At 52.7% G+C, this 20,878-nt stretch overlaps 7 protein-coding genes and 1 pseudogene across 8 annotated transcripts, besides 1 other annotated feature; 3 read left to right on the forward strand and 5 right to left on the reverse strand.

The window, feature by feature from the left end:
• Positions 1-145: 145 nt before the first annotated feature.
• Positions 146-1,142, forward strand: NCS54_01088600 (Hypothetical protein; the record flags this gene model as incomplete). Its single annotated transcript, XM_053156178.1, has 4 exons — positions 146-487; positions 543-926; positions 976-1,071; positions 1,125-1,142. 4 exons carry the CDS (start codon positions 146-148, stop codon positions 1,140-1,142), a joined length of 840 nt encoding a protein of 279 aa, XP_053012153.1.
• Positions 1,143-3,862: 2,720 nt separating this feature from the next.
• NCS54_01088700 lies at positions 3,863-5,800 on the reverse strand (annotated as a pseudogene). The gene is made up of 5 exons: positions 5,312-5,800; positions 5,133-5,260; positions 4,958-5,083; positions 4,824-4,907; positions 3,863-4,763 (listed from the first exon to the last, which is right to left on the reverse strand).
• Positions 3,863-5,800: a sequence feature.
• A 3,167-nt stretch (positions 5,801-8,967) lies between these two features.
• On the reverse strand, positions 8,968-11,037 carry NCS54_01088800 (Hypothetical protein; the record flags this gene model as incomplete). Its single annotated transcript, XM_053156179.1, has 7 exons — positions 8,968-9,220; positions 9,268-9,463; positions 9,515-10,151; positions 10,203-10,657; positions 10,715-10,858; positions 10,930-10,944; positions 11,001-11,037. 7 exons carry the CDS (start codon positions 11,035-11,037, stop codon positions 8,968-8,970), a joined length of 1,737 nt encoding a protein of 578 aa, XP_053012154.1.
• A 462-nt stretch (positions 11,038-11,499) lies between these two features.
• NCS54_01088900 (Hypothetical protein) lies at positions 11,500-12,135 on the forward strand (the record flags this gene model as incomplete). The annotated part of the gene is made up of 1 exon (XM_053156180.1): positions 11,500-12,135. One exon carries the CDS (start codon positions 11,500-11,502, stop codon positions 12,133-12,135), a length of 636 nt encoding a protein of 211 aa, XP_053012155.1.
• A 127-nt stretch (positions 12,136-12,262) lies between these two features.
• Positions 12,263-14,176, reverse strand: NCS54_01089000 (2EXR domain-containing protein; the record flags this gene model as incomplete). The annotated part of the gene is made up of 1 exon (XM_053156181.1): positions 12,263-14,176. The coding sequence occupies one exon, from the start codon at positions 14,174-14,176 to the stop codon at positions 12,263-12,265; it is 1,914 nt and encodes a 637-aa protein (XP_053012156.1).
• A 755-nt stretch (positions 14,177-14,931) lies between these two features.
• On the forward strand, positions 14,932-15,955 carry NCS54_01089100 (NmrA domain-containing protein; the record flags this gene model as incomplete). The annotated part of the gene is made up of 3 exons (XM_053156182.1): positions 14,932-15,105; positions 15,160-15,574; positions 15,627-15,955. The coding sequence occupies 3 exons, from the start codon at positions 14,932-14,934 to the stop codon at positions 15,953-15,955; spliced, it is 918 nt and encodes a 305-aa protein (XP_053012157.1).
• A 307-nt stretch (positions 15,956-16,262) lies between these two features.
• Positions 16,263-18,391, reverse strand: NCS54_01089200 (Hypothetical protein; the record flags this gene model as incomplete). Its single annotated transcript, XM_053156183.1, has 2 exons — positions 16,263-16,374; positions 16,422-18,391. 2 exons carry the CDS (start codon positions 18,389-18,391, stop codon positions 16,263-16,265), a joined length of 2,082 nt encoding a protein of 693 aa, XP_053012158.1.
• A 1,224-nt stretch (positions 18,392-19,615) lies between these two features.
• Positions 19,616-20,793, reverse strand: NCS54_01089300 (Hypothetical protein; the record flags this gene model as incomplete). Its single annotated transcript, XM_053156184.1, has 6 exons — positions 19,616-19,676; positions 19,725-19,847; positions 19,897-20,061; positions 20,114-20,508; positions 20,578-20,629; positions 20,723-20,793. 6 exons carry the CDS (start codon positions 20,791-20,793, stop codon positions 19,616-19,618), a joined length of 867 nt encoding a protein of 288 aa, XP_053012159.1.
• Positions 20,794-20,878: the final 85 nt, after the last annotated feature.

Genomic DNA, 20,878 nt, shown 5'->3' on the forward strand with positions numbered 1-20,878 from the left:
CTGTTTCGCTACGTGGAGAGAACCCTGGCATGCCGGTCCATCTCTGGGGCTCCGTCCTCGTCTGGATATCAAGAGAGCGATGCATCTCGCCGCTGACCTGTGCGACATGCAGAGACTTCGTTCTCTCCCTCTTGAGATTGCGGAAATGATCCAGCGCCTTTCAGAATCTGCTGTTTTCTGGCGCTATGCTTCTGTGATGGAATTCGTCGACCGCGCATCTACGACCTGGAATACGGAGAAGCAAGCACTCAGCTCATATGATATCGCCCAGATCGATTCATGGGAACGGGGCCTTTCACCGATTCTTACTCGTGGCTCACGTTCTTCTACTCCTAATGCGGTTATCCGCATCAAGATAGATTCGTGTGGAATCAGTAGCATCGAGAGATTGCTCGAGGTTCCCTCCCCCTCAAACTCTCGCTCTGATTCTTTCGCCTATATCGTCGAGGCCGAGCACTCTCTGAGGAATACGACTGTTGATTTCAAGGTGTGTCTCACGTTCCATGTGTCCCTCGGCTTCTTGTCTTTTCTAACATAGCCAGTTTGGACTTTGTCGCCTTGTTCCCCTCCCGGGAGTTAATCTTCTTCATATCTGGGATAAGCCATGCCCTCAAAGGCCAGTCGACTGTGTTCTCTACAGCTCTTCCCAACTATCAAAACAGTCTTGGTTTCGTCAATTGAGGACCATCGACCCCCGAGACTGCACAGGCGTCACCTTCTTCCTCGGCTCTGAAACCTGGGCGATTCATGCACATTCGTCTTTGGAGCCGACCGCCGAGTCTACTTTCCACAAGCTCTCTCAGGAGAGACAGCACAATGTGGTTTGGGTGCATGTTCCCTTACCCGCCAAAGACTGTGTCGAGGCTTTTGGGATTCAGAATGAGTGGTCCAATACTGGCACTCCACGTCAGGGCGCATGCTATCTGGTACGATTCTCCTTAATTTGTCTTGACGTCGGCTTTCTAACAGTAGTAGATACGAACCACGCTCTGCGGTGACATTACCATTGGATCATATCAGAGAGGAGAAACCACGGTCCTTTCCAGAACCACAGCCTATGGCATTGCCTTGGTATACGATGTCCCTGAATTTTCCCCAATATCATTTCTTGGTGTAACATCCAGCAGCAAGGACCAAGTTGAGTTTACGCCTAATTCTCCCGTTTCTTCCCTTCCCCCCTTTAGAAGACCCTTCTTCTCCTCGGCACCTCTTTCAGGTGTTATCAGAGCCGAGATCTTTCGCGATCCAGACACGGGGTTCTGCCGAGGAATACTTTTGACATATGGCAATGGGGGCCAACGAGCGCTGGGGCAATGCCGAGTTGGAATTGACTGTTCAAAAACCTGTACGCTTCCAACGTGGATTTGCATTGCCAACTTCCAGCATAGCCCTCCAAAGCGAGGTTATCGACTTCAAGTCAGCGAGGTGGAGGTGACACATGCCACTGAGCACACTCATCGCTTTCAGGGAGTACAGTGGGAATGCTTTCCGATGAAAGGGTGGTTGGAGTTTTGGTTCCGTCGGCAGGAGTCTCAAGTGTACCATATATGGTGAGATTAGCATGGGCGTCTCTTTTAGTTCTCCTTCAGGTCCGGTGTGATGTCCCTGACACTGTTTTATGCTCGACACTGGGCAGAGGATGAGGTTCAGTAGGGCTTTTCAAGATCTGAGACAAGGGCACTAGGTTGGCTTTTCCGCGCTTCAGGATAGTTTTGTCGTCCTGATGAACTCTTATGCAGACGCAGTCATTCAAGCAGTCGGAGCAGTCGGCTCACAGAAGGCGCTGGAATTGACAGGCAAACAGGAGTTCTAGGTAGCTGGTGAGACACACTGAACCCTAAGATTCAATATTTAGAAGAAAAAGAATATGATAGGCAAACTGATGACAAGAGCTCACGCCAGCGAAGGGTTTAAAAAAATATAAGCGAAGGCAAAAATGGATGTTGAGTCCCCGAGACCTGGTTCGAACAGGTGACCTTTCGGTTTCGAGGTAAGGCAGTTACAGCCGAACGCTCTTCCAACTGAGCTACTCGGGGATCAGTGGTTGATGCAAGGGGGCCAAATATTACGGTATATAGCCGTGGCACAAACTCTTCACCTCGAATTTGTGATGTTTCATCATTTCTCCGACACACTCTGTTTAACAGCATTGCAATAGATTTACCCAATTCTTCATACAATATCGGTCGTCTAGGCTAAAAAGAACTCCAACATGACCGGTTTCTGACCCACCCCCAAGTGACAGCCAAGCCTTGAGCGCCAGACCATGATCCAGCAGCTGAACAACCCACACGACGGTCCATACCACAGCATGAAGATGGGTGTGCCAGTTGCGCTGCTATACCACCACTATCCATTCGAAGGTGGTCACCAAGATCACCAGACCTAATCTGTCCACTCGGAACAACATCTTGATCAGCAAAATCTCTGCGCCTCGACTGCGCTTGGATCTCGCCTTTTGCTAGCTCCCACACGGAAACTAGCCGCTAGCGAATACTACGCCGGGAGCACCCCGTCAAGCCACACAGTTACATCGATCTCAACATCCCTCGGCCTTGCACTTTCAGATTGGGTTAATTAAAGGAAGAGGCTTGTGACGCCGCGGCCTCGGACAACTGAGCCGTCTTTGCGAGAAGAGGAATCAGGCTGGAGATCAGCCACATCGCACCATCTAACGATGCGGCGTTGGAGAATTTTTCGTTGGTGGTGTTTAGTGTCCTGTAGGCTGCTGAAAAAAGAAACAAGAAAAGAGCCCCATAAAGGCATGACAGCGGTCGAGCCCTTTATCAACAGAATCAGATGCATCCAGTGGCCCAGTCTGTCGGGAGGTGTCAAAGAGGATGGGTAAATGACGAGCAGGACACGTCATGGAGCGTGAGCGCATTATTTAGACTTGCAGTAGTTTTTCGCTCTTGTCGGGATCGTGAAACTGTGATAAGCAGGATCAACAGAGACGGCGTTGCAACGCGATGATGCAGGTCTCTCGTTTTGGCTTCCACGTGCTGAGTGGCAGAGCTGAAGAATCAAGCCACTGGGTCGTTTTCTCCTCGCGTGCAGAACAGGTCCAGACCCCTTTGACAGTCGGAAGGGCCGTTGAGCTAGTTCCAGTATCGCGTGGGAAGATGGCTTCACGAGGTGGGGAGGGAAGCTGTTTGTGACACGCAGTCAGTTATCAGAGATCGGGAGAGCTCTTGAGGCCCTTGACCATGTGGATCGCCAGATGCTTGTTAGCTTGAGCATTTCAGCTCCAATGACCTGGTCTCAGTGGAGATGAAGCCGCAGGAAACAGTGGGTTAGAGCATCTCAGCATTGGGAATGAAGAATGCGAACTCAGGGGCCCCTTGCAGTCAATGCAAGCCTCTCCCAACACGGACAATTTCGCTCAGGCCGCTTGATTGCTTCGCGCGTGGGTGTTTGCATCACGGACTTTGCTTTGTTTTTTCTGCACGCGCCTCTCATTTGAGCCTCGACAGGTGTGAGACCCGGGGAGCAGGGAGCCCAGCGCCACGATTTTGTAAAAACCTTCAGTCAGCCACGGGAGTCTAGATCGTCAGTTTCATCGAGGAGCTATGGTGAAAGAGGAACAAGTGCTCCGTCAAAGCCGTTTGTGGCTTTGGTGGTTTCGGCAACGGGCCGCCGTGCCAAGGGGGGTAGTAGAAGATCACGTCACGTTGGAGGAAGACATCACGTCACATTGAGACACAGAGTCATGGGATCAAAGAGTGAAGAGGAAGAAAGACTGGTATTCAGTCGCGTTTTCATTAAGAATAATTGAAGCATCAAATTTCCTCCCAGAAGAAACCCCGCCAAAAGACATTCACCGTAAACTCCCATACTCGTAAAAATAACCCAGACCCTTAAATTAACGGGCTGCGGGGATTCCATTTCCGGCTTCGAGGGTATCGTTAGAGTCGATCGAGCATCGTCGATCCTTGACAAACTTTGGCCAGGTGTTGGTCAGGACAAGGTACTTGATGCTTCCCTCGGCGTCGTCGAATACACCTGCGTCAAAGCCCTCGGGAATGTCACCCCAGTAGAGGGCCTTGTCACCGATGTGCTCGACGTCGTGGTTGATGGACTCGGTCATGATGCCTGTCTCGGAGCCGTGTGAAGATGCTGATGAGGACTTGACCTTTGTTGTCATGGCGAATGAGTCGAAGGGAGTCGCGGGGTCGATGTTGCGCTTGTCGCCGTAGAGAATGCGTGCTGAGCTCTCAAAGACGGCCTCGAGTTTTCTTAGGTCTTGCGAGGATAGGTTGACCTGGAACTCGGCGTCGCGGGAGCTGACAAAGTTGGTGTAAATGCGGAGGGCGCTGTTGAATCGTTCGCGGACGAGCTCCTGTACTGAGGCGTCCTTGATCTTCTCGGGGTCACGAACAGCCGAGGGTAATGAAGCCTTCCACTCGGCGACGGCTCTCAAGAAGGCAATGTTTTCACCAGAAAAGTCGCGAAGGGCCGAGAATTGCTGAAGAGGCTCGGGGTTGCGCTCAAGGACATACTCGAGGGCCTCCATGGTCAAGATACTCTCGCCAGAGCCGCTGCTCTTGACGGAGCCGTCCTTGGACCAAGCTGTAAAGGCAGACACGGCGACTGTTGTTGATCCGGTGGCGACAGACCTGGCACCTTTGCTAGCAGCCTTCTTGTTGAGCTGCCATTGAGCAATAGAGTCGAGGGTCTCTTGTCGCAGAGTCTGGTGTCGGATGACCTCGACGCAGGGGAGGAAGACGGTGAAGATCTCGACCATCATGATGGAGATGGCGAGCCTAGGCGCAGTGAGCTTTGCATGTTCTCGAACAAAGTGTATGTAGGGAGAGGTTGCTTACCATTGAGGAGGAATCCAGTACTTGTTGACGGGAGCCATGGCGGGAACATACAAGGCGACGAGCCACATAGGCGTAGCGTGAAGACTGTGTCTCGGTCAGTGGAGTCCAAGCATGTCATCGCAAGGGATACTGACCTGGCGAGGCAGCAAGCAATGGTCTGCGTCCTCCATCCCTGCGTATCGTTGACACCGCGAGCCTGCCAGAGGATGTAAGGGGCGACGATCCATGCCCAGAAGAACTGCCAAAAGACCGAGGGCCACCTGTCGACATGTTAGTCGGGATCAATCTCGGCGGGACATTGAGGCCTACCATTCCCAGCCCTTGCCCATCTGAGACTTGCGGTACTCTTCCGAGCCGGGATGGAGCTCGGTGCCGGGGATACCGAACGAGGAGTGGAATTTCCGAGAGATAAGAAACATGGTGACGGTGAGGATGAGCTGAGAAGAGTCAGTTAAAGATCGTTGAGATGTCTATCGTATGGGTCGTACCTGAACAGCCATGCCTGCGCCGATGGTGATGTAGATCTTTTTGTTATAATCAAGAGACTTGAATCGAGCAATGAGAGAGCCGGGACGAGATCGGTTGGTCTTAGAAGGAGACTTTTCATCCATGGCAAACAGCTCCTTTTGCTGCTTGGCGACATGGAGGAAGCGGCTGTTGGAGGCGTGGAAGAGGGCGATACCAAAGGGGAAGTAGGTGCTCATGATCCAGAACTCGCCCTCGGGGGTCCAGAGCGGGAAGTAGACGTAGCCCGTCTGGACGGCGCCCCAGTACAGGTGCAGGAGGATGATGGCAGCAAACGACAGAGGGAGGCCTCGGATCCTGAGCAGAGGCATATCGCGACGGCGCCAGAGAAAGTACATTCCGCCTGCGAGTATAAAGGTCCAGGCGAGGGCAAAGACGATCCAGAAGATGCCCAGGGCATCGAGCCGCGGCTCGGGCTTTGGGGTCCCCGACTCGGCCATTGTTGCTGCTTGCTGCTTTCTCCTGTTGTTTGATGTGGAGAGAGTAAAAACGTGGGACGGGATGGAAGTCGAAGAGGGGGAATGGGAACAAGTTAATGAACGTGATTTTGAAAGGAATGTGTGGTCTCCGCCAACAAAAAGCACAGGGAAGCGGAGATGACGAGTTATTATGTATTGGACGACGAGTGTCTGAGAGAGAGGGAAGAAGAGCAAACAACGCTCAACCCCTGCCCTGGCCTCCAGCTCGGGAGGAAGCACGCTAGCTTCGTGTGAATCTGGCTCCCGATCGTGTTGATCCTGGCCTCTTGCGAAGTAGGGCTGCCTCTAGCCCTGGCCTCCTACCCTTGTCTTCCGATATGTCAACCCGCCAGTCCGGGAGAGCTGCTTGGAGGGGGGGACGGGCCACCACACATTGAGATATTGGAAAAAGGCCCCAGCTCCCCATCATCAAGTTGGCAAGCATCGAACGCTCAGACGGGGATCGTGCAGCAAGAGAGCCCACCCCTTACCGAAAGGGCCAAGCAGTTGTGCAAGGATAAGCCGTTTTTTTGTCTAGTACACCCCCTACGCAAATGTAGATCGTCGCAATAGCTCGGGAGAGCCGTACTTGCTTCTTGCTCATTCTCCCAGAGCCCAAGGGCGGCAGGGGAAAGTGGCTGAGACAACATGGCAAGGATCAGCGGCGCCCACGGCCAACCACGGGTGCCTTTTACAAGCCGTGAGGGATCAGCGCCTCCGCGGTTGCCCTGAAGACCAGGAAAAAAGAGCCCTTGCTTTTGGGGGAGGAGGAGATTGTGTGTGCCCAGCCAAACTCTGTCAAGCCACGTAGAGCCAGCCTCTTTCTACAGGCGCAGCGTTTTCCTGTGTGTGTCTCTTGTTTTTCTTTCTTTTGCTGGGCCTTGGCCTTGTGTTCAGGCGCCTCCATGACGAATAATGACTGCTCGTGGCGCCAGGTGATTGCTCTTGACCGTTGTGATGAAGGACGACAGACGCAGGCCATTTGATGAGTACGGCCGAGACACGGGACGTCGCGAGAAAAGGCCAGTGAGTTTGTATTACCGCAACACGCGAGAACAATTTGAGTGAGAGATATTCGAAAGAGTTTGTTAGCTGTCTCTCTTTGGGCGCTTTCGAAACCGCCTTCTTTTCCTCCCCCCTCCTTCTTCGAACGCCCGTTGAGAGTGTCTCGAGCTGTCACAGCACAAAAGTCAGTTTTTCTCCACGCGACAGACAGGATCTTGATGGTCTAGAGGGTTGCTGTTGACTCAAGCCCAGCCTGCTCCGCATGCGTGTTTGCTTCCCTCCCTTGCAGTCACTGCTACCACATCACCCTCCCTTACACAGCGTCGAGCACGAGGCCAGACCCTAGCCAGCCAGAGGAGGCGTCTTCCTCCAAGAGGCGGGCTGAGATGGACATGGGCTCCACTGTGATGATCACCACGTCCAACCAAGTACCTCTCTCCGCCGTTGGTTCCTGGTGCTGGTGCTGGTGCAGGTGCTGGTGCTGGTGCTGCCGTGAAAGCTTGCTTGCGGCAGTGAGATTCCACATGGACATGGGTCTTGACTGGCAAGGTCCACCATCCCCAGCAAACGGAGAATTATTTTTTTTCCCGCTGTCCCCCCCGTCCCTCCTTCGGTTCTTGGGGATCGCTCAATTTATCTCATCCCTTCTGTCGGTGTCACGCTGAAAAGAAGAAAGGAAAATATGAGAGGTGGTCGCCAATCTCTTTCGGGTTGCATTGAAGCCGGCGTTTCCCCCACGCGCACCGCGATAAACGAAGACGTGAAGGCGTTGATCTCTTTCAATTTGTTGGTGATGGGTTAGATTGATGCTCTGGCCCACTGTTCATTCACACACACACACACACACACCCCAAGCTACCACTGGCCCGAGGATGCCGTGAAATGGATTGTGACTTGACAAAGAGAGCGCGTTTGTCCTCTTCCGTAGACCACGAGGCGTCCTCTTGAGACAATGGCACCGAGCGAAGGCTTGGCCTCTGCTTGCTTGTTGCTCAGCCCTAGCCCATCCAACGTGGGCGGAACCTGTTGGGAGCGATGCCGGGGGCTTGCGAGGCGTCTTTGGGGGCACATGGTCAGGCCCGAATCCAATCCAATCGACCTTGTTGACTAGCACGAGGACAATATCTTGCACCCGGGACGATCTCAATGTGCCAAACGAGATGGGTCTTGGTGGCCAAGATCTTTTATTTTTTTTTTTTCTCTTCCTCTGTCAATGCGCCTTCCAAATGAGGGCCAAGCACCGGTCGGCGAACTGGTAGACCGTAGCGCTGATCAACAGAATGCTGTCGTCATGGTCTCGTCGTTGCGCGCCTGCCCGATCTCTATAGAGCGTCCCAAGTCGCTGGATCAGCTCTTTGGCGTAAAACTCTGATAGCGGCTTTGACCCTGTGCCTTGTGCCTGTCTCTGATAGAAGGAAGGTTTAGCTGATGTGAGCGAGGCGTTTAAAACGGTCCAAGCTGCACCCTATGCCTTCGGGTAAGCACGCGGCCTGTGCTACATGTGCCTTCTGTCTCTTCTCAATGGTGTGAATCAATGGGCTTGTTTCGTCACAATGGCGAGATGTTTCGACCGTCAGACCTCTTTTTTCCCCGCTAAACCTAGGTGCCGTTCGCCTTGACCACCTCTTTCTCAGCTCGAACCGAACCTCGGCGTGTTCACGAGAGAGTTTTGACAAGTAGACGAGTCCCTTTGTGAGCTGTCAGGAGATTGCGTTGTGGGGGATGATCGGCATTGAGAGCCGGGGTCGGGTCCCTCCCAGCCCGCGTCAGGCACACAAGGGTCTACTGCAGTTTGAAATGACGCAGCATGGCAGGTGAGAAGTAGGGCCGAGTTTGTAGGCAAGAGGACCCCAATGCAGCAAGGTTGGGTTCTTTTTTAGACAGAGTGATCATGACGGGGTTCACATATGCCGAAAGGTGTCGGCCCGCTCTTGAACGACAGGCACAACGTGGGCCTCTTGTTTTTGACAAGTCTAGAATGGGGAAATGGAAATGCCATTTCTGGCCTTGTCCAACGCTGCCAAGAGCCCAAAGGGACTCATCTTCCCGCTAGCCTAAACTGAATAGTAATCCACTGCCTGTCTGCCGGCCGGACGGCACATGGTTGTCTCAACCCGCCTCTTCTTCAGCAGTTTGACTCAATCAAACTGTCAAACTCACTGAAACATGTTGGACAGCTTCTTCACCGGCCAGGCACGTGCATCTCGAAACTTCTCCACGACGCCCCGTAGGGCTCGACGCTCGTAGTGGTCCGTGAAGAAGTCGCCATACAGCTCCATGCCGAACGCCGCGTGGACGAGCGCCGGTGGGCACGCCGGATGGCACAGACTGATGCCGCACAGGTCCAGGATCATCTGGCGCACCTCGTTCTCAATCTCCCTCCATCGTGCGCGTGAGGTCGAGTGGCCTCTTTGTGACGTCAGCTCCCATTCAAGTCAATGTGCCGAATAACTCACCCGAGGAACGGGTTCTCGGCCATGAGAACCATCTTGGCAATTATACACAGCTGCATGCTCGTGACCTCGAGTGCGGAAGCGTACCAGATTGTCGGAAATATCTCCCCGTTGGATCTGTCGGCTGGACGCACGAAATAAGGCTGGTACTCTTGCAACGCCTCTTCCTCAAGCACCTCGCCCTGTTTCTGAAGCCGCACTAAATAATCTGTCAGGTAAGCTCTTTTCAAGGTCAACATGGTCGACTCACGCCATTCTTGCTCGGATCCGTCAGCCCAGCGCCACTTGGCCACTTGGGCCGTGTGTAGTACGATCTTGTTCGCTCTGGACGCCCCTCGACCATATTCTGGGTCTAGAATCATCTTTGGTGGGTGTCGTTTGGTGAATGAGTGATACAGTTCCTGGCGTACAGCCATCCAGTACGCGGCCTGAATTAACGACCGTCGTCCGAAGAGTGTCTGTGATGGCGGGCTTCTAAGGACCGCATCGATGATTGCCAGAAAGTTAACCTGCTCTTTCGAGCGCGGACCCTCGTTCTCGTCAACTTGGCTATCGCTCCGTGCCTCTTCCTCTTCGTCGTCAATTTCCTCTAGCTGGCGCAGGATCACCGCCGTCGCTAGGATGCATTCGAGACGATCATCGTCTTGGATGGCGTGAAAGTCTCGCAGCGCTGGTATGCACTTGAGCGTGTACTCGACCGCATCATGAGTTGTTAGCTTCGGAAGAAGTTGACCTTGATACAGAATTCCCTGTGCTGTCCTGTATTTCGGTAACCGAGTCAAATGCCGAGCTGCGAGTGCAAATATCGCGTGGAGCAAGAAAGGGTGTTGGCGTGCTCGGATCGGCACCACCAACTGAAAGTGCCTTCTCTCATCACAGAGGTCGAACTAGTGTCGTTTAGCCAAGTTTTACATGTAATTTTAATGGTGGAAGCGCACCCAGTGTGACAGCTCTTCCACAAAGTACCGTAATAGGCACGCTTCCTGAGGATCCTTGAGCGGGAATGTGGTTGATTCTCCCGGAGCATGAAATGGCTGGGAGTGCGGTGAAATGGCATTGCTGTTGCCTCGATGGTGAGACTGACCATAGGAAGGTGAAGGGTGGTCGGGGTTTGAGAGGTATCCGCTTGAAACGCTGGTCAAGTCAGGGGGCGAGCGTCCGGTTCCAGGCTGCCAAGAGGGTGTTTGGTAGCTGGGGGAACCACCAGCATGGTGTTGTGAATCGATAGAGCGGTTAGAATGGGACATGGGAAAAGAATGGCTGCTTTTCAGAGAAGGTAGCTCATTGAATCCCGGTTCTCTCGGCCCAGATGTCGTTTCCATCACATCCGTCCCTGCTGTTGAGGCTGACCCAGGATGACCATCCAGTTGATCCCCTCGTGAGTTCACGCAGACTGTGATAGTCAGAGTAGATTTCTTATGAGCGGAATCAACAAATCATGTCAACTTACACTCTTTAATCTCCCCGCTCACCCAGGTCTGGTTCGTGTTGAACGGTGCCATAGACGCATTCCGGAAAACCGTCTTTTTGGCAGGACGGGCGCAAGGGAGATTCTTTGCTTGACACCGATTACATCTTGGCTTTGCTTCGTCGCCTAGGGTTAATATGCTTGGTCAGTCTCAAAGAAACAAACGTGAAGCCCAATATCCAAAGGGTGATACGTACACTTGACATGCTTCTCTGCGAGGTCCGTCAGCGCAAGCCCAGAGCTTCACACATCCACCAGGCCGCCTCACCTTTACACTGGAGACATGGTCTTTTCGCTACTGGCATGGTTTCCTAGGACTCCCCAAGATGTCGGAAACGCAAGAGTAGGTAATCGAGGGTTTGTCACTGGCTCCCCCCGCCACAGAGATTATCCACCTCTCACGGTTCATCGGGCATGCGTTGCTTTTGCCATCACGTGAGGAGTTTCGCTGTTCTCTCCGAGGTGTCGCAACTACCCTGTACCTCCACATAATGTCGTCTGTTTTACTCGCCATGCTGGGTTTGGGCCTCTGTCTGTCTTGAAAGAGCAGTCATTTCATCATGAGAATTAAGTCCATATATCTTAATGCAGAAATTGCTTAGTATGCAAGCACTGTGTCACAAAGATCTCCGTTTCACCCTAGCGCCTCGCATTTAGCGTCAAGATCCATCAAAGATGTCAGCCTCATGCTTTACCACTTGCATACTGCAGCTCAATCGAACCATTTCTACATTTCCCCAGCCTGAGAACCTTGCAAAAACGGAGCCATGTCAAGGCAAACGAGATCCACCGCAAAAAGGCTAACTCGAATACGCGCAACCACTCCCGCGACGCGTGTGCCCGATCAGGAAAGCCGCCTCTTTGACGACGTGAACGCGTGGGAGAGCTGGCTTGATGAGAATCACAATATCAACACGGGACTTTGGCTTAGGCTGGCTAAGAAGGATTCTGGTGTTTCTTCTGTTACCTACGATGAGGCACTCGATGTCGCCTTGTGTTTTGGATGGATCGATGGCCAGAGAAAGGCCCTTGACGCGCAGCACTTTATTCAGCGATTCACACCGCGTCGCAAGGGGAGTCTCTGGTCGAAGCGCAATGTCAACAAGGTCGCGCCTCTCATAGAATCAGGAAAGATGCGACCTTCAGGCCAGGCTGAGATCGACGCGGCTCAGGCCGACGGGAGATGGGAACGGGCGTACTCTTCATCTAGCAACGCCGAGGTGCCCAAGGACTTCCAGGCGGCTCTTGACGACGACAAGGCAGCGGGCGACTTCTTCAAGACCATCAATAGGACGCAAAGGTACTCTTTCCTGCAACGCCTGGAGACGGCCAAGCGCCCTGAAACGAGACAGAAGAGGATCGAACAGTATGTCATGCTGCTGGCAAGTGGAAAGTGTCTATAGGTCTATCGCCGGGTCTGAGGTTTCCAGGTGTATTAAAAGGCCGTGATTAAATAGAATCTGTCTAGAGAACAAGCCATGATTAGGTAGTTTTGGTCGTGTCTGGCAATGTACGTGATTGGAACGCGTGTCAATAGTCGTCCTCATCGTAGCCCCCTTCGCCCTCCCCATCCGACTCGTCTGCCATGCCGAACATGAAGGGGTTTCTCTCCCTCTCATCTTCATCATCATCCTCTTCGTCCTCGCTATCCAAACCAGCAGTCCGGCTGCTTCTGTCGTCTTCATCTTCTGAATTCTCTTCGTCGATGGGGTTCTCCTGTCGGTGCAGACGTAGTCGCTCGGCTAGAGACATGCGTGCTGGTGGCGCGTCTTCCTCGTCCTCGTCCTCATCCTCTGACTCGTCTTCGCTTTCCTCATTCTCCTCATCGTCGCCGTCACTCGATGCGTCGCTTTCGTCGGCATTTTCATCTGGCTCTTGCTTGGGGGCGCCTCCATCCTCCTCATCTTCGTCATCATCGTCATCAGATACCACAGCACGAGCTGAACGCTGGCCCCTTCCTTGAGATTGCACAGGCTCCTCGTCCTCATCATCTTCAGATTCGTCGATGCGATCAGTTCTCGCTCGCTTAGCTGGCTGCACATCGTCATCTGACTCGTCATCAGAATCCGACACCACCCGTCGCTTGCGTCCTCTGGGAACCGGCGCAGTTTCGAGTTCTTCAGGATCAGGTTCTGGGCTGGAGAATTGTGCTCCTGAGCCGTCATCCGATGCTGCGTCCAGATCGACACGAGAAGGTCCAGGAGATCCTTCGTCTAAGGAAATTCCTTCTTCGTCTGAATCTTCGTAGGTTTCCACAATCTCATTGTCATCGATGCCGTCGCTTTCATACTCATCCAGGTCGGTCCCGGATTCATCACCGCCGTCTTCGTCTTCCGACTGTTCGTCCGAACCCTCACTGTCGCTGTCATCGGGGTTGAGACCAAGGGTTTGCAGCATCTCAAACCGTCGTAGGCCACGCTCAAATTCAAAGACAACCATGGGCCATGCCTTGACGCCTTTTCGAAGCAAGAGACCGTCCAAGGGCTCGGGCAGGTTGTCCAAATCTTCATCTCGTTGCACCTGGAACTTGGCGAAATCGGCATGGTTGCGCAGATCAGGCCAGCAGTACAACCACTGTAGGTTCTCTCCAAAGCCGGCCTCTCGCTCAAAAGTTTGAGTGTGGTAGCGATTGATGAGGTCGGAAGTGCACCAAGCCATTCTGGATTTCCGACAATTTGCAAACGATAGGCACACAAAGAATGACTCTAGCTGGTCGAATTTGACCAAAAAGTTGGAGACGGCTGTTCCATCTATCTGATCAAGGGAACTCCAACCACTGAGGGCGAGATTTTTGATTTCACTGCCAAACTCTGGGAGGTGGAAGACGTGATTGCCTTCTGGGCTGCGAAGGCCGTTTATCAAGATGACATCGGAATCCCGGTTGAAACGGACAACTGCATCTCCTGCTCCGGCATCCATGCTGAGAGAATGGGGAAAGGCGTTGGTGGCCATGGCGCGTGATTCGTGGTGGACTGCAAGGACGGTTCGGAGGGTCCTGGTTTGATCGTCAAGCGCGAGGCCATCGCGCACAGTCCAGACGAATGCGCTGGCCGCATCTGGATGCCTAGCGGTTCCATATGAGATGCTGAAGTCGAGAACACGGTGTCGCGCGCGTAGTTCTGGACAGAACAGTTCCCAGATGCGTTGGCGCAGTTCGATTGGTAGGCGACAAAATTGCGGGAAATGGGCTTTTGTCGAGCTTGGAACGCCTCGATCTAGCTCGTCTTCGTCAGAGGACTCCTCGCTGGACTCGTCCTCACTGCCCTCGGCGGCCATTGTGTCGAGTAGGCCACCGCCATCCGAGTCATCGGAGCTGCCATCATCAGAGTTGTCATCAGAGTTGTCATCATCAGAGTCGTTTTCGCTCAACTCCTGGTCGCTCGGTCTCTCATCGCCGTCGACATGATCATCCGAGCTTTCATCGTCGATGGGAGATTTGGCCATTTTGTTGAGTGCGCTGCGAGGTACCCGGGGCGCGTCAAGCCACGCGTGGAAAAGTTGCGATGCTGAGGTTCGCAGCTGGGGCGTGATCACGTGAGCGAGCTTCAAAATTCACGTGATTTTGCGAGATGGATGCAGGGAGGGGATGGCGGCCTCATCAGGCATTCAAGCTGTCACTGCACCCCTCAATTTCGTCGCATCGTTTCTTCATCTTCGTCCATCGCCTCCTCAACTTTCGCATCATGCACGTTCCAAAACCCATACGATCCATACGTAAACATGACATTTCGGCATTTCGTCTTCCCCCGAAGACCCATTGTTTGAGGAGGCCCTGACTAATCGGTTAGCGATCCAACCCTGCATGCTCGCTCATCGACTCAGGCTTTGTCATGCATCCACCGCCCGAATAGCTTCGCGCTATTCCCCCGCGTCGGCCGCCTCTGATTCGACCCATCCCGTTAAGGCTGAATCTTGCCCGGCCTTGGCATTCCCCGACGCGCCGAAGTACAGTGAGTTGAAGGTGGCAGACGCAGTCAAGGTTCAGATTGGTAAGGCCCTGTAATCAGGCCTGTAGGCAAACGGCGCGCTACGCACCAACCGAGGGCGCCAGTGCAATCATCACCACCGTGTCATGGAGCCTGATGGAGGTATAAAAAAAAGGATCGCTGGCTCCTTGAGTAGCTGTTTTATCTAGCATCATCAAATACCAGCTTCGGCATCTTCAATCGCATCTATTCCACATCCTTTTAACCGCAATCATGCCCAAGATTCTCACTGTTTTTGGCGCCACTGGCAACCAGGGTGGTTCTGTTGTTCGAGCCATCCTCAACGACCCCGCTCTCTCCAAGGAGTTCAGGATTCGTGGCATCACCCGTGATGTTTCCAAGCCAGCTGCAAAGGACCTCGCCTCCAAGGGTGTTGAGGTTGTCTCTGTGAGTGATCAATTACATTTTATCTAATTTACATAATTCTAACCCAGCGTTCAGGCCGACATGAACACTCTTGAGCAGGCTGCCCCCGCCGTCGAGGGCGCCCACACTGTTTTCCTCGTGACAAACTACTGGGAGACTGAGAAGGGCAACGGAGAAGTTGCCCAAGGAAAGGTTGTTGCCGATGCTTGCAAGGCTGCTGGTGTCAAGCACCTCATCTTCTCATCTCTTCTCGACACAAACAAGATTAGCGGAGGTCGCCTCACCCACATCAAGCACTTCGAGGGCAAGGCCGAGATTGAGGAGTACATTCGACAGATTAACGTCCCCGCCACTTTCGTCCTCCCTGGATTCTTCATGTCGAACCTGTTTACTATGATCCGCAAGAACGAGGAGGGTGGCTACGCCTGGTCTCTCCCGGTCTCGGGCGACAAGGCTCAGGTGCCTCTGTTCAATGCTGGTGACGACAATGGTGAGTTGAACATGACACGAAGAGTAAAGAATTCCATCTAACAACTTTACAGGCAAGTTTGTCAAGGCTGCTATCAAGCACTTCCCTGACACCCTCAACAAGCGAATCTACGCTGCCACCGACTACTACACTCCCTCTCGCATCATCTCCGAGTTCTCCGAGGTTATTGGCAAGCCCGCCACCTTCAACCAGATTCCTTCAGATGCCTTCAAGTCCTTCCTCTCCCCTCACGTCGCCCAGGAGATGCTGGAGAACATGCTGCTGCTGGAAGACCCCGGCTACTACAACAAGGCGGACCTCAAGGAGAGCGCTGACCTGTTGGACGACAAGCCCACCACGTGGAAGGAGTTTGTCCAGAAGTACAAGGCCAAGTGGGAATAAATATGGGGTTAACATAAAGAAGTTAACTTTCATCTAATGAATTAAATAAATGTTACCATACGACTGCATTATGTATTAGCTGCCACCAACTATAGTATGGAGCCTTGAAGGATTCTTAGCCTCAGTTGCAAAGCAATCTGGATGAGAAGACTGTCGGTCAAGAGACTCTTGTCGGCATAACACGATCTATTTGATATAGATGCAACAGTAGCGACATAATCAATTATTGCTCTATCAAGATAGCTAGGGAATATTCTGCTCTAAACTTCAAAACAAGGCTCCTTTATATGTACACACCAAACACACTCTATGTCCAGACTGTTGTTTCCCCATTAACAGGAAAATCGGCCCAGTTGTATTCAAAGACAGACCAAACTTGCTTCCTCTTTTCTTCTGTGAGTGTCCATTGTAAGTCGTACCTTTAAGTCATTAGTTAGGGCGCTCGAGGTGCTAAGGTCTAACATACCAATACTGAGCAATGCTATGGGGATTCGTAGCCATCGCACGCCAGAAAACGAGGCGGGGGGTGAGACGAAAGTTGTGCAGCTCTGGGTTGAAATCAGGTGCAATGTGTCCAATGTCGCTGTCCTCTGTCGGATACTCGTCTATTCGAGGGTCGACAAGATCGATAAGGGCCGCTGCTATACGTCCCTCATCATAACTCATCTTTCTTTTGTCGCAGGAGTAGTTTTCGAGATCGGGACCCGTTATCACAACATTTCCTAGACCGTCATGCCATCGATAGGCGTATTGAAAGTATTTGCCGTCGACTAGAGGTGTGCCATACAGGGCCATGAGACCGAGTGCGCTGGCGTAGCCCTCCGAGATCGATGTCGTCGTCAAGTCGTTAAGATTACAAAAGTTGTGCACTCCTCCAGCAAAGAGGGTTGCTTTCATTCGTGCCAAGTAATGGATAAAGTGCCCGTACTCATGTCCCATAGTCGCTGGGATCTCGGACTGGCTATCAGGGATACTGATATAAACCGGATCTGCTGTGGCATCCGAAAAGAAGGCACCGGAGGAAGGCGCTGGATACCAAATTTGGACTTGTGTCAGTTCACCGTCTCTGTTGGCGATCTCTTCCTTGACGTAGGATGAGAGGTATTCGTAGGCGTCAGCTACCCAGAGGGCCCGATTGTACTCGGTGTCCTCAAAGTTGACTGTGACTTCGATGGTTTCTCCTGCTAGGAAAGTCCACTGCTGCTTTGCTAGACTCTTGCGGATCTCGCTCTGTACAAAGTCCTCCGTTTCATCCCGTCGGGTTCCGATGGCGTAATGCTCGCCCCGGAGGATCACATAGAGAGTATTGGTAACAATCTTGTGGTTTTTTCCGATGCTGAAGGTAAAAGTCGCCTCTCCGTTGACATCTGTAAAGGCTATGGAAGACCAAGGTCCGACTCTGTATCCTTCGGGTTGCTCGAAGAGATCCGCATATGCTATGATTACCAGGTGGCGGAGTGGCATTGTCCGGCCCCAACGGTCCGTGAAGGTGAATTTGGCCTTGACGTATGCCGGTACGATATCGTCTCGAGCATCGAGAGATTTCTTGTCATGCTTTGAGTCACATGAACAGGAGAAGGATGGAGAGTGCTCCGCGTACACGGTGACCGTGTGATATACCGTCTCGGTGACAGGTTCACATTTCGATGGTGGGAATGACTGCGACTGATGGATTGACTCTTGAACAGGGACGGAAGGTTTCTCGGGTATAGGGGTATAGCTGGCTCCTGGGTTGGTACTGACAACAGGGTTTGGAGGCACCGTCGATGGGACTACTATTTGAGATGGTGTAGTTGAAGACACGGAGGGAGCCGTCTCGTTCTTCTCTTTCGGCTCCATGTGGTCGACTGGGACATAAACTCCCGGTGTAGGCTTTGTTTCAGCTACTGTAACGTTGTCGATGCCCATCGGGACGATGGCCTTTCTCTCCTCCACGATCTCGTTGTTGATGTGATGAGCGTGTTCCGAGATGTTGCGTCCTGACCACCATTCTTGTTCTCGGTTGTAGAAGAGGATGGCTCCGCCCGTCTCGACTGAATAACGACCACCACTCCCATCGTCGACGTTGACCAGAATGAGCAAGTCTTCCCAGCCGGTTGTGGAGATGCTGAATCGAAAGGTCTGTTCAAACTCTGGGTTTGCGCTCGTGGCTTGGACAACTTCGGTGTAAACCAATGTGCGATTATAGCCAGTTTCATTTGCCGGATAATATGGAGACGTAGAGAGGTCTAATGTGAACGAATCCGCCTTTGATGCTACACGATGGAAGGTGATGGGAACGCGGACGTCGAGGACCCTCTCGTGCTGGTTGAGGAATTCGGGAATGGCGAGGATCTGGCTCGCGATGATAGTGGCTCGCCAACCGACATTTGGCGCGGTTGCATGGACAGGAAATATCCATGCTAGCCACGCCAAAAATGCCACGAGATGCATCATTCCGGGGTGGTTGACAGTGGTAGGGCGGATGTTGAGCAAGGTCTGTCTGGGTGGGATTGACAGGGGGGAAGTCGCACATTTTTAAAATTGGCAGGCTATTGTAAGCTTAAACTTATGTTTTTTCAGCGATATGCAGCTGACATGTCGACGTCGCATGGGGAAGACTATCGATAGCCGAGCTGAGAGACGGAGTGAAGCCATCTCAAGCCGCTCATCGCTGGGCCACCACCATTGGCTAAACCAGGGCGCCTCCGAGCCCAGGATCGAGCACATTGACGGAAAAAGCCGCCCCCTACGGGAATATCTAGCACAGAAAGGGACATGTTTCAAGGGACTTGTGTGCATTTTGGGTCACAAGCCTCCGCCTTTTGTCGAGGCGCAATCCATCCCGCGGTGCTGGTGCCAAATAGGGCTGGTCTAGACCTGAGCTAGGGCGCCATCGAAACGGCGGAGTGAGGTGAATTCAGCCCTGTAGCCCCAAGCCAGTGAGCACAAAGCCGCTAAATGGCTGCTTTGGAAGGAGCCGGCATTTCAGCCCAGCTGGATCGAGAGCCAAGCCGGCAAATGAGATGCGCGGGGAATGACGTTGGGCACATGGGTTTGCTCGGCAGCAGAAAATCCCGAAGCCTCTTGCGGGAGGCTATGGGTCTGAGAGACTCTTGAGACGTAATAAGAACCTCAGATTCGGAATAAAGGATTCTATGTCGTCGTGTTTCAGGCTCGGGTCAAGCCTCATCTTGCTGCGCATGTCAGAGTATTTTTAGCAGTTTGAAGCACGCCTTGGCCAGATATGTCTACAGAACCTATGGTCTACTAGGCTTGAAAAAGCTCATGTGCTGTTGAGTTTCAGGTTTAAGAGGCTTGCCTTGTGCTCATGTCTGTGGTGCTGACTTTCCGCGAACAAATTGTCGTCTCAGCCTCCACCAGGCGTCTGCGTTTTCTTGAATGGTTTAGGTCATGTCAAAAATGGAAACGAGGCATGTAAGGTAGTTTGGGTAGACCCCGTATTATCGCGGAATTGAGACTGTGATTTGCCATCTTAGATATGATCCGAGCCGGGGACCAGAGGGGCAGAGGCGTGTCGGGCTTCACAGTTCGTCCACACGATGTGGTAAAGCAAAGCATCATAGACAGCTTTGTAAGAGTAGTGGCAGGTATAATATGCACAGAATATTGACGGAATAAAGCTAGCAAGTGTCCCTTCAGTGTCTTGACACTTGATGCCTACCTCAGTCCTCCAGCCAGCAAAATCTCCTGTCCCGTCATATATCCCGTCTTTGCCATCCTTGTTTCGTGTCAGCAGTGGAATTTAGGGGTTGGCGGGAATTCTTACATTGTAACGACGTTTGCGACCTCTTCTGGCACTCCCAGACGGTGTACGGGGATACTAGCTGCGATGGCCAACCCGGGATCCTCCTCTCTCAGCGCCTCAAGATCAGTGTTTTTCTCCCATGTCCTGCACCTCGAGTCAGTAAAATTCTGTTTGTTGATGAGAGAATCCGTACTGTGACTTGGGAGTTGGTATCATGCCCGTGGACCCAATCAAGGCGGGAAGAACCTGTAGTTGGAGGCTTAGCACACTGCCAGGGTTGAGGAGATTGAGTTGTCTTACGATGTTGACGGTCACTCCCTCTGGAGCAAGTACCGTGGCGAGATTCAAGCCCATCGAGCTGTATTGATGTTTAGCATGCTGCAATCTCACTTCTGGAAAAAAAAACTCACCTGAGAGCTCCCTTGGTAGCTGCATAGTGGCATCCATTGATACCACCTCCTCGACTAGCAATGCTTCCAACGAGGATGACGCGGCCCCAGCCTTGGGAGCGCATGCCTGGGAGACATGCCTTAGTGACCACAAATTGGCTCCGGGCATTCACCTCCATAACTTCGTCCCAGTTGTCCTCCTCGATATTCTGGATATCGCGGATACGTTTTCCAACACCAGCATTGGCAACAAGGATGGACACCGCAGAATGTCTTCCAGCCACTTCACCATGGTTCAACACATTAGGAACAAGTGCCCTCGTAGCATCACGGTTAGAGAGATCTGCAGAAACACAGAAGAATCTCTGCTCTGGAAACGAAGCCTGAAGTTCAGAGGCCAGAGTCTGGGCCTTCTCCTGCACGTCGGGGGTGGCTTGTCAGCCCGGGTCTCGAACCAGGGATATCGGCCGAGCCAAGACACTTACTTGACTCGAAGAATAGTGCAAAGCTACGTCGCAGCCCTCGGCAGCCAGGGCCCTAGCACATGCGGAGCCAATGCCTCCAATGTGTGGATGTTAGCTGGGGGAGGGCCTACACACACATGACTACATGGAGAGGGAGGGGTAATACCTTGCGCCCGTTACGAGGGCCAGACGACCCTGAACTCGATTATCGACTGGCTTGATGTGATATGTCGTCATGGTAAACAGCTGTGAGATGTTGAAATATGAGAGCGGACATGTACTACCGAGATGAGAGCCGGATAAGAAGAAGCAGACGATGCAC

Source organism: Fusarium falciforme, chromosome 8 (assembly GCF_026873545.1).
Source record: "Fusarium falciforme chromosome 8, complete sequence".
In the NCBI taxonomy this organism is placed as follows: domain Eukaryota; kingdom Fungi; phylum Ascomycota; class Sordariomycetes; order Hypocreales; family Nectriaceae; genus Fusarium; species Fusarium falciforme.